Raw genomic sequence first — 12,911 nt, forward strand, 5'->3', positions numbered from 1 at the left:
GGCATCATTTTTGACTAAGTTTATTTGGGGCATAAATAATACTTTAAAATCTCACTGCCACTAGCCCAAAATGTCTTTTTCCTTAAAACATTGCATCTTAGATAGGAGAGGAGGTTATAAATGGCCTCTCACTTTCCTAGAAGATTGGTTGATTCTGAACAATTTGATAAAAATACTGTTATGATCAGATCAAACAGTAAATTGTTTTTCCTTAAAGAAGTCCATCAACAAAACTCCTCCATGCAGAATTATTTTTGAGCTTTTCACATGGACGACTACAGAGATGGGTTGCTCCCAGTTCAGCCTGGTTTGGCCGAACCGGTAGTTGTGATTTGGCTTGGGTCATAGAACCAGCAGCGACCCAGGCCAGCCATGCCCCCGAACCGGTTCCCCGGTCTCTTCTGCCATTGCCGACATGTTTCTACACATGCGCAGAACAAATTATAGTCAATTGTGCTTGCATGAGCAACACATGGTTGGTGTGTGGGCGTGAAGCGAATCAATTCCAACTAGTACAGGAACCCATCCTGGACTACTAATTTCCCTCTTTTTTCTTTTAAAAAATATTTATTTGCTTTTTTCCTCCTTCCCTTCCCTACTTTTTACACTATCTGTCAAGCTGCTTGTTTTCTTAACCCTCCCTCTTTTCTACTCTGCAAGTTCTCTTATGAGGCCCAGTTAACCCTGCAATCCAGGGGTGGGTTTCTCGCCCCGTTCCAACCGGTTCGGTTGGAACGGGGCCGGCGGCGTCCTCGTGCATGCGTGCGGCGTGCGGCGTGCGTGGCTCATGCATGTGTACTAGCATCTGTGCGATGCTCCAGCTGCTCCTGGAGGATCGCGCAGGCGCTGTATGCATCCTGCGCATGCGTGGAAGCACAGAACTCATCAAAACTGGGTAAGGAGCGCGGGCGGGCTTACTTACTTACTTACTTCCGGGTTCGCCGACCAACCGGTTCGCAGGGACCACCGCGAACTGGTTGAAACCCACCCCTGCTGCAATCACTCCAGTAAGATACAAATCATATAATGGATTTTCCTCACTGTAGCAGCCATTTTGAACAAATAGGAAACACTACCCACCTCTCTTTCTAACATTAATCCTTCCGCTCGTAAATTCTTTTCAAAGGTGCTTCTTTTCTCAATTTGAGTACTGGATTTTTTGTAGACTAAAATGTAATCAATACGTTTTTTGCCATCTTTGAAGAATAAACCTGATGTTGCCAGTGCAGACATGTCACTCTGAAAGAAAAAGAGGGTATATAATGGACTCTTAAACATAGCAACACAGTCCAACCAATGATTAAAATATGGGATGTATTTTTAGGAACAATAGTTTCTTTTTAGCCCTAAGAATTATACCCAAGACAGAAGAGAAACCTAGACGAAAGTACTTCTCTCTCTTTCTCACACTTTTTTTAAACCATTTGTTCCTTAAACTCCACAAATTTAGATAAAGGTAATCAGGATATTGGTGACATTCAGTGCTGTCAATCTATATGATGTCTCCTTAGCAGGAGGCAGATATCGGACTAAATAAATAGGTTGATGATACAAAGTGAGTTACAAAGGATTTGTTTTGCAAGAATTTTGAGAACTTTTGCTTCTTTGCTTACTTATTTTGATATGTCTCATAAAGGATCAGTAGAACTCCTCCAATGTTATCCCATAATACATCTTGGTATGTTGGACTAGGGACGAGTGACTAATAAACTCTATATGAAGCAAACATTTTGAATCTCAGACTCCCTAATTGAGATTTTAACCAGTGCATCTCTTTTAAACAGTGTCAAGCAATACAATTATTAAAGTACTGGTATATTTATGGTCAAAAGCCAAACATACAATCCAAAATAGTTGGGTGAAAACAACAATAATTAAAGAATTAGTCATATTAGAATGGTTTTATTAAAAGTGAAAGCAGAAGCTTCACCGCACGTCACTGTTTTAATCTTTCCTGCCTCAAAACAGCACAGCTAATGCTGTTCAGTTTTGGAAAAGGCAGCATGGAAGAGTTCTCGGATTGCCGACCTGTTATCTAGACATCAGTGACAACATTTTGAATTCCAATCCATCCTTCCCTGCAGTCCCAGTGGCCCTGGAGCTGGTTATTTGCCTTTCCTCAGAAACAAGGGCAACTGTGATGCACATAAAAATAAAAATAAAAAAGTAGGCCTTCAATCACTGTGGCTGCCCTCTGACTTTTATGACCCTCCCGGTGGACAACAATGCTGCTCAGAAACCAGTGCAAGCCATTCCACAGAGACAGTCAATCTCCATGAAGATTTTTTTAAACACATCGTCCTCTCCTTTCCTAAAGCATCATTAAATCCTACCCTTGAGAAACATCTTTCATGGCTCTGAGGCCTAGGTTGACAACAGCTTCCACTTTTGTAGTGACTCAGAAAATTAGAAACAAAACAAAACAATTCATGAAATGACGAAGACAGAAGAAAGTCAGCAAAATTCTGAACTAAAATGTTGCAGGTTGCAATTTGTTTCAGTTTCAAGAATATTTATGGCCTTTGGATGAGGTTTTCAGCAATAACCATACTCTTATATGGGTACATGCAAGGTATAAGAACAGAAGAGGGACAAGCAAGAAAATAGATTTGGTATGTATCCAGGTGCAACTGCTCCTGATTTATTGACTCTAATACATTATTTTGTCCATTATGTATACAGAATCTCAGGGAGCAATGACAGTATAATACCTATTATTAAAGAGTAAAATCCAATCCTACTAATTGAGGAAAAATAGGTTCAGCATTTCTCTTTTTGTGTCTAGTCTTATGCTTCAGATGAACCTGATTCAGAATGACAGAAAAGTGCAATATTCTTGGAGAGTTGAAATCATGAGCAAGTACTAGGTTGCACACATCATAATTCCATTATAAGTAAAGTTGATGTTTAACAGTATGGAGGAAGTGTGGGAAAATATAACTAGCTCTATAAATATTCTACACCATCCCTCATCTCTCTTTTTGGTTCAGAGCAGAAATGTAAATGTACAACAGCAGGATAAGAAATTTGCTCTTGTTGGGATTACAGCTAGTCAGTTGTAATCATCTTTCACATTATTTACTGATTTACTTGATAAATATCCCATTCTCTATTTCCCCTTCATTAGGGAAGCTATTTTTGGGCCTTATACTCAGTCAGAAATCTATGGCCACCGTTAACACACAATCTTTACTGAATTGTTTGTATCACCCCAATATTGTTTTGTTTCACCTGATTTTGACTTTTTCTAAAGGATATGTATGGGACAAGTTGAGAGAGAGAGTGACAGTGTAATTCTACTCCCCAAACTTGGGAATTCTATAAGTCTTCAATATTTCCTTCTTGGTGCTTCTTCACCTCATTAGAACTGACACAATGAATCAGGTCATTATTAATCTTTGGCAGCTTGTCCTATTCTCTCCAGACATTTTGAACTGCAGTTCCCAGAAGTTCAGACCTGGAAGGTGCCAGGTGCCTGGAAGATGAAATTATGCACTTTAAGTTTGAATTAATGAATATTCTACAACCAGTCTACAGTTCCACCAGTCCTTTAGATGTGTTCTGAATAAACAACAGAGAACCACGGGCAATAGACTCTAATGATTTAAAGATGCATTAATTCAGATGGTGACACCTATCCAACCTTCTAGAAGATAAAAAAAAAATACTGCAAGGTTGGGCTTAGTTAGGACTTAGGCGGGCCATTACCAGGAAATACTAGGACTGTAGCTAAACTGGGAGATCAAAGCACTGGCAAATGCATACACTGCTGCCAAGAAAGCTGCATAGATATGTCTATGATGTTCCCAGAATGTTTCAGCTTCCCTCAGCAATTTCACCTTTTTAATGGCAACTTTTTAAATATGGAATTAAAGCTGCCTCATGACAACCAACGTCCCTTTTGTAGAATGGATCACAGTTCTGCATAAATAAGTTCAAGACTGCACTGCATCAAGCTTTATTTCTGACTGTGTTGTCACCAACATGGCCAAAGGGAGATCTATTGGATAATAGCTCTTTCGCTGGCTGGCACTCCATCAAACTCATTGTGGCCATTTGTTGTCCTGATGTTTTCCTATTTCATCGGTGAAATGCAAAGAACTATCTTCATAAAAGTTATCCCTTCTATTCTCCACTTTTCTACCAGTCAGCTTGAAATAAAAGAATGTGCTGCTCAGCTTGTTCTTCTGTAATCTTTGCAGTCATTTATTCATCACCTTAACTGACCTCTCAAGACAAGACAAGAAAGGAAGATTGGAAAAAAAGTGATATATATTTCCAGAAATGCGAACAGTTTAATCTATATATTGAGCCTGCTGCAGCTCATTCATGTCATGATGTTAATCAGGAGTGGGCCATCTTTTGGAAGCCAATGGCCAGATGTTCTTTAGGTTGGTAACTGGATGGATAAGATTCATTAAAAGAAACAGTACTGCAAACTTGATGGGGTCTTGACATACACTTTGCCATGTTTTCTCTCTTACATTTTGCAGGGAGATGAAGTCTATTTTAGTATATCTTTGAACACAATGTCACTTGGGGGCAGTCATAATTTGGAAGAAAACTATGGTGCATTTAATTTTATTAGGATATGCTTTTGGCTCTGTAAATAATTGTAGAAGCCTTCCTGACAAAAGCAATCATCAGTAACAATCTATCTACAACAGTTCAACCAGGGTAAGCAACTGCCTGCATGACCTTGGGATAACTGCTGAAGTATTTGTCTCTTCAAAAGATTGACCACTCCTCATCCTATTGACTGAAGAAATAATAATAACAAAATATGAAATGATGCAATTTCTGGATTCTTGACTCTTCCAAGAGAAATCGTAACCTCAAGCTTGCTTTGGCACGGGAAGTGTTAGTGGGTTTGAGTCAAGTGTACTAAAACAACAGGTGTTCTGCCACCTTGAAGGGAGAAGAGAGAGAGGCAAGAGAATAATTAGCAAATAAATTAATTTAACAAGGGCTTAGATAATTTCCCCTTCCAATAATAAGGGGATTTCATGAGCTTCTTTCAGCATATTCCTGACAGAGCAGAATTACACACCATTCAAGCAAGCTGGCATGGAATTCTGTAGAATCAGAGATCAACGTGGAGGGGTTATCAGACATGAATTAAGCCTAGGAAATACAAAAGGCTTGAAAAAGAAATTCAGATTGACACCTCCCTAAATCATTAGAACAGTGTTTATTATCCTTGGCAACTATAAGATGAAAGGCATCAACTCCTAGAATTTCCCAGCCAGCATGGCTGGCTGGAGAATCCCAGGAACTAAAATCCACACATCTTAAATTTGCCAAGGTTATGCAACACTGCATTAAAATAGGAGAGGGAGGGAGGAAAAAACCTCAGCACAGCATCCAAAATGTTATTACTATAGCCTCTCTCAATAGTTCCAGACCAATTTTAATTCCAAAGATAGGGACTTCCTTCCTTCCCCATTCTGGGGAAAGTTTGTTTCCTCTCTCGATGAAGAGGAAAAGGGATTGACTCCTAGTCTTATCTTTGCAGTGAGTCCCAATCTTTGATATTGATAACTGAGAATCGGAAATAAGTTACTTAAGCTAGCCTTACCTCTTACCCCATTCATATTAGCTACACTGTTCAACCCACAAGGAGAACATCAGCTCTGGGTAGAGAGCCAGAAGACAGAAAAGAGAAGGAGTGCAATTTTGCCACCGTGCTGGGCAAATAGCACTGCTTATTAGCAGTGTATGCCCTTGATGTGTCAATCATTTGCAATCAGATCTGTTAGGTACTGGCTGTGAATTAACAGAGGCTGAATACATGTTTATTAATGGTTTTATCCAAAGGGATGTAATGCTGAAAGAATCCATTTTCATGTATATCAGACCTTGTCATATTTGATCCCGAATGTCCTGTTTTGCTAGGTATATCTTTCTACATTGCTCTTCCAATCCTGGCTCTCATGTGGGATGTGTGTCTTGGAATCTTTAATCCTCTGCTTTATCCTAACCATATTCTTCATCCTGACCATTACCCTTTGAATCAAGCTTTGACTGTTTTGGATTAGACTAAATCAAGTTAACACTCCTTGTAAATAATCAGAGATATGGTTTTAAGGATTCCTGAAAGTTGGCGGATCGGGGCAGTGGATAGCAACAACACTTAAACTTATATACCACTTCACAGTGCTTTAGAGCCCTCTCTAAGCAGTTTACAGTGTCAGCATATTGCCCCCAACAATCTTGGTCCTCGTTTTACCCATCTAGAAAGGATGGAAGGCTGAGTCAACTTTGAGCTGGTGAGATTCAAACTGCCAAACTGCTGGCAGCCAGTGATCAGCAGAAGTAGCCTGTAGTCTGCACTCTAACCACTGTGCCACCGTGGCTCTGTACAATAAAATGCCATTCAGTTATTTTTGCCTCTTTTGGATCCCATTAGAGCGCTGTTTGGTTTTATCTACATTTCAACTGTTCTCTAAGAAGAACTGTCTTATTTTCAAATCTACCATTAATTCACAATTGATTTTATTTCAGTATGACTGATATTCAGTATCACTTGAAAATAGGCTCTATTTGGGGGGGGGAAAGGGGAGGATTGCCTAGTGTAGATATATGACTATCGTGGCAAATCCTTCATTAATGAGAAACTGCAGAGTCAACAGGTGGCAAGTGGGGAGTGTTATTGTTTTAAATGTGACTGTTGTGGTACATTTTGTCCAGCAGAGGGCATTACCCAGGATAACATATAAATCCCTGCATGAGACAAAATGCTGGAAATGACATCTCTTGCTGACATTCCTCACTATTGCTTTTAATAAAATATAGATAACCTATGCTAATATATTATGGTGTCACATTTTGTAAAAAAACCATAATTAATTGTTAAGCATATATCTCAGTTAAGTTCACTCCCAGTAGCATAGTCAAAAGATGCCACTAACCCTTTGACAGTAAGATTCTAAATTCTTGCTAAGATTGTTCACTGCACAATACAAATTATATTGTCAAGTGATACAATTGAAAATATTGTTTGATTTAGGAACCTCCTCTTTCCCAATTTTGCCATCAGTGGATCAATCCGATAAAGTATTTTATCAGTAGCCGATCAATTATTGTATTATATCATGAGACATAAATCATAATCATGCTTTGTTTAAGAAGCCACAGTGACCTGATCACACTTAACACTAAACTGCTAAATACAATGGTTTACCAAAACATCTTGGCAGGTTTCAGGCATCACACTAAGTCAAAAGCAAACTATAATATGGTTTTGTATGAGAGATGAACCAGTCATTTATCTTATCTGAAAATCTTTAAAAACCTTTTGTGAAAATCTTTAACTGCTTCTGTTGGTAGCTTTTTGACCACTGTTTATTTATTTATTAATTTTTTAATGCTGTCCATGTCCCCTATAATGTGACTGTGGACAGCACTGTGAGTAGTACTATGTTACAAAGTCAGATTAATTTCCCCTTAATTAAGAAACCTTATATTCTATGGAAAAGTGGATATGGCGAGGGAAGGAGACTATCTTGTAAATCATTGAATGCAGATCTTTGCTAACAAATCAATAAATCCGTTTTCAAATTAGACAAAACACATTTCTCTTATCCAATTTAATCTGGTTTGATTCATTCTTGAACTGCAAAAAAATGATAAATTAAGTCTCATTTAATAAGATATTTTGAGATATATGAGCAAAGGCAAAAGTATAGAAGCCATGCTTCTCTGGCAGACAAAGGCTCTTTTTCATCATCCAGGAATGCTGTTGCTTTAAACAGAAATAGTAATCAGATTACCTTTTAATCTTTGTTTCAAACTGAGAGGAAACCATATTAAATTGCAATGATACACACTCAAGGGAAGATAGAAGACATTAATCAAAGAAGTTTCTTCCTGTCAGCTCTTCTTCTGAATCCTTTCCAAAGCTCAAATATAAAAATACTGGACAGAACTTTACAGAAAAGAGAGTATTGTTTGATCATACCTCCTTATAATGCAAAGAATTCAAGGGAATTTTTTTTAAAGGTCATCTTTGACAACTTAGCACTCCAAAACAATTCACATTTGTCTTCATATCTAAAAGACTTAAGTCTAGGAAGTGTATAATTCACCATCCTCACTACCAAGATGCTTGATGAAACATAGACAAAACTCAACTAGATCATTTTGGAATTGTTCTTCAGTAAAAGCATTCAGTGATAGCACTTAGACTTACCATGTTTTCCCCAAAATAAGACAGGGTCTTATGTTATTGACCCCTAAAATAAGCACTTGGCCTTATTTTGGGGGAGGTCTTATTATTTTTGAGGTGCAGGAGGAGATGAGCGTGGTCACCTCATGGCTGCTGCTGTATTGCAATATTTTCAGGGAGGGCTTATTTTCGTGAGGGGGTTTATTTTTGCACATGTGCTCAAAAGCCCGATTGGGCTTATTATCCGGGGAGGTCTTATTTTCAGGGAAACAGGGTATATACCACTTCACAGTACTTTACAGCTCTCTCTAAGCTGTTTACTGAGTCAGTATATTGCCCCTAACAATCTGGGTCCTCATTTTACTGACCTTGGAGGCATGGAAGGCTGAGTCAATCTTGAGCCGGTGAGAATCGAACTACAGAACTGCTGGCAGTTGGCAGTCACAAAATTAGCCTGCAATACTTAATTCTACTGCACCACCATGGGTCATAAAGAAAAAAAAAACATTCTCATCACTAACTGAGTTTAAACATGCTTGGATTAAATGCATGTCCATCATCCAATAAAAATTTAAAATAAAATAAAAATAAACAAAAATAATGATTATTGCTTGAGTTAAATAGAAAACAAAAAGCAAACAAAAAACCCTCAAAGGGCACATTTGATGGACTACTAGGACTTTTTCTGCTACCAGTTTTCTATATTTCTTTACTTCAAATGCATTATTTATTTATATAAGTAATAATAGTTAAAGATCAAAAGTTTGTACTTGCTATAGAGCATGGGTGTCACTGTATCATCGCATCACATTGCCATCACATGACATTTTATGATGTCTTTCCATTTGCGGAGCTGGGGTGGGCGTGGCCTGCATGTGACACATCTGGCCTGTGGGCCGCCAGTTTGACATCCCTGCTAAAGAGGTATAATATGTCCATTTCTAAATTCTACCCAGTACCTTCGATCCATTAACACAGCCTTCTGCTTCTGTGAGAGAGGATATTATTTTAATAGGGTTCTTAGTAACCAATTCCAAAGTAATTTGCTATATGTGTATTTTAATATCCTTTTGAATAAATTATTAAATGGTTTGAGCTCATTTCAGCCAAAGCTCAAAAGCGTCCACACAAAATCCAAAAAGAATAATGCAGTCTAACCCTTTTGAGTAAGGAAGGATACCTCAAAACGACCCTTTTGAAACAGAGATGCTACACCCTTGAGTAAGATTGCTGGAGGCACATTGTACCCTTTCAGGTATTTTGTCTATCTTTGTATATCAGACAAAGGTGTTGTTTGATTCCACAATGCAGAAAGCACACCATGTATCTTTAGCTATGGTAAATCTTATTTCTATAAACTTGATATGCAGATCCACTTGCAACATATTATTAGGTATGCAAGAAAAGACAAGATATTGTATTGGTGCCTTCTGAAGAAATGGAATCATTATCTAGAGCCATGTGGCGCAGTGGTTAAATGCAGCACTGCAGGCTACTGCTAGATCAGCAGGTCAGCGGTTCAAATCTCACCGGCTCAGGGTTGACTCAGCCTTCCATCCTTCCGAGGTGGGTAAAATGAGGACCCAGATTGTTGGGGGCAATATGCTGACTCTCTGTAAACCGCTTAGAGAGGCCTGAAAGGCCTATGAAGCGGTATATAAGTCTACTGCTATTGCAATTGCTATTGCCATGTTTCCATTGTTGCTCATCCTTAATTCTAGCAGCTTTCCTGCAGGAAATTAGCTGATATAAAAAAGTGTTGCCATGACATATTTGAGGCAGAACTGACAACATAGTTGCCGTTTTAAATTTTTGCTTCTATTTAGTCTTTAATTTTCCATTTTGTACATAAATATATGTAGAGATATATCCCATTCATATGTATTACCCACACTTATTCACATATCATAAGTAGTAGGGGGTGGACAAAGTAAGGTAAAAATTTGAAACATTGTTAAAATTGAACCTTCTCTCCAAAATGCTACCTAACTAATCTAGTGTAAAGCATCAACTTCAAGATACTTTACACTAAGTTGGTAACAAATCATAAATCACTTAATTGGCATTGTTTAACAAGTGCCCTCAAATCAGATGTCATCTCCATCTTCCAAGAAGGAGCAGCTTTGTTAGGAATAACGTATGGGTGTTGGTTCTAAACTTCATCATTGAGAAGGATTATCTGTGGGATAACCACTCCATTTACACCTGCCTGTCCCATCAGATTCAGCAAAGAGGACATACTACGGGTACCCCTAGGGAATTACATTTGATGGGCCCCAGGCAGCATATTTTTTTCAGCTGTGGCACTGTGTCTATGGAATCCCATCTTCCCACCCTAGCTGAACCTGGATCTACCACTTTTGACTTTCCAATAGTCCCTCAAAACCGGGTTGCATTATCCAGCCTGGGAACTTTAAGGGACCAGAGAATTATTAAGGTGGCTTCACTATTATCAACATCTCTTAACCTAATATTCCTTCCTTTTAGTTTAGTTTTTATAATTTTAAATTAAATATAAATTTAATAAATTTAAAACATTTAAATTTTAAATGTTTTAATAATAACGACTATAACTGTTTAATGTTTAGTTATTTACTGCTAGCTTTGTTGTACACCACTCAGAGTTGTTTGTAAGATGATGGCTATATACATTTTAGATAGATAGATAGATAGATAGATAGATAGATAGATAGATAGATAGATAGATAGAGTAAGTAGAGACAGACAGACACACAGACAGATTGATTAATTTTTAAAAGGAGTTAAGTGACATCCTGTGGAGATCAAACTATCTTTCTATTTTTTCACTCAACATTTTTAAAGGTTTTTCATATATTCATTTTCTGAATTCCATATTGGAATTCTTGCTAAATGTGGTCGATATACTTATTGTCACTTGCACACATTAGATTTCTATACATTAACAATGGCTAAAATGGTTAACTACTAATGAAAGCCTAGTTAGTTATGTAATCAAGAGGAAACATTTGGCTGTTAAAACCACCCTGCAACTGTGTTTTATGAGACTGAAGATGATGTAAGGATGACTTTCAAAGTAGCTTTACAGACTCTTTGAAAGGATGTAGTGCCTGAAAATGCTAAGTAACAGTCTGGTCCTCACCACCATATGAAATATATTATATCATGTGCTGAAATATGGACCACTGAGCCACATCTGATATGACTTATATGATGTTCATATTATATGAACATATGAATTATATTATGTCATGTGCTGAAATATGGATCATTAAGTCACATCAGATATGCAACCACAAGTTATTTTGGTGGGTGTTGAAAGCATTTAAGGCAAAATGTGATAATTAATTATTATACCTAAGAAAATGAGTAAGCTGAGAATGTACAGGTGGAAGCTGCTTCGTGAGGCTAAAAACATTCAGTATGACTATTATTTTAAGGACAGATGAGCAAATTCACTTATAATGGAAAACTTCTCTTGCCAACTATTTGATTAAAATTAAAAACTGAAATGATGTATCAAATGTCATACCTCAAGATGTTTGATATTTTTAAAGAAAGCAGATTTAATAATCAAATGTTTGTATCACTTGAAGAGATTTAAGCCAAGATTAAAATTCTAAAATTTTAATATATTGGGTCCAACTATATCAAAGACATAGGTCATTTTTCTGAAGGGTTAAATTGGCTTAAGAAAAACCCTTTCTCGGTATTTGTTTTTGTGCAATCTTTGAAAGCTTATCTTTCTGTAATGATAGTACCATTAACATGGTAAAAAAATAATTACAGTATGTTAGCAATAAACATACTGTCTAATGGTGAAATAGGTAGGATGCAGTATTGCATGCTAACTCTGCCCACTTCCAGGAATTTGATCCTGACCAATTCAAGGTTGACTCAGCCTTTCATCCTTCTGAGGGCGATAAACTGAGGATCTAGATTGTTGGGGACAATATGCTGGCCACTTAGAGAGTGCTGTAAATCACTGTTAAAGGGTTTATAAGTCTAAGTGTTATTGCTAAATAGTTCGATTTGACCTTGACTTCTGTGACTTAAGAAGGCAAGTCTACTTAATGGCAAGTCTACTTAATTGTCTTTGAAACAATACAGAATTAATTATCTTCTTTCAGTGTTTTCTCCCCCTCAAACAAAATCTTTTGGGAGGAGAGCTTACATTTTCCAGTTGGATTTACTGATGAGCTCCCATTCATTTACTAACCAGAGCTGACCCTGTTTAGCTTCTGGAGATTGATTAATTATATATACCATATTTTTTGGACTATAAGACGCACCAGTGTATAAGACGCAGCAAGATTTTGAAGAGGTAAATAAGAACAAAGGTTTTTGTTCTCCCCAGCCCCTAGGAGTACTCTGCAGGCTTTAGCAGGGGTGGGGGAAGGCAAATATGCCTCTGTGTTTGTGGAAAATGGGTTGTTTTTTGCCCATTTTTCACAAAAATAAGATGCAGGGCCAGGGTTTCAGGAGGCCAAAAATGGCTGCATTCTCTGTATAAAACGCGCCAACATTTCCACGCTCTTTTAGTGTGTGTGTGTGTGGGGGAAGGTGCATCTTAGACTGCAAAAAATACGATATATATTAGTAAAAGCAGATCAATTAAAATATAAGCATGTTTCATTTTTAAGTGCTGAGCCGAAAAAAAATATTATAAATATAAGCACTAAGTATCACAGGGGACTTGGCATTTTTCACATTAGTCTGGACTTTTACAACCTGTGACAAATCGTATAACAATCTATATCCATTT

The 12,911-nt window shown here is 37.5% G+C and overlaps 1 protein-coding gene across 1 annotated transcript in view; it reads right to left on the reverse strand.

The window, feature by feature from the left end:
- Positions 1–12,911, reverse strand: part of ANO3 (anoctamin 3) — a 217,737-nt gene that overhangs the window by 70,140 nt on the left and 134,686 nt on the right. The window contains exon 5 of the mRNA XM_087718950.1: positions 1,081–1,239. Within this exon, the coding sequence (XP_087575076.1) occupies positions 1,081–1,239 (159 nt within the window). The remainder of the gene's footprint in view (positions 1–1,080; positions 1,240–12,911) is intronic.

Source organism: Thamnophis sirtalis, unplaced genomic scaffold, assembly GCF_051295495.1.
Source record: "Thamnophis sirtalis isolate CommonGarterSnake01/CBP01778 unplaced genomic scaffold, rThaSir2_p1.2 scaffold_1, whole genome shotgun sequence".
In the NCBI taxonomy this organism is placed as follows: Eukaryota; Metazoa; Chordata; class Lepidosauria; order Squamata; family Natricidae; genus Thamnophis; species Thamnophis sirtalis.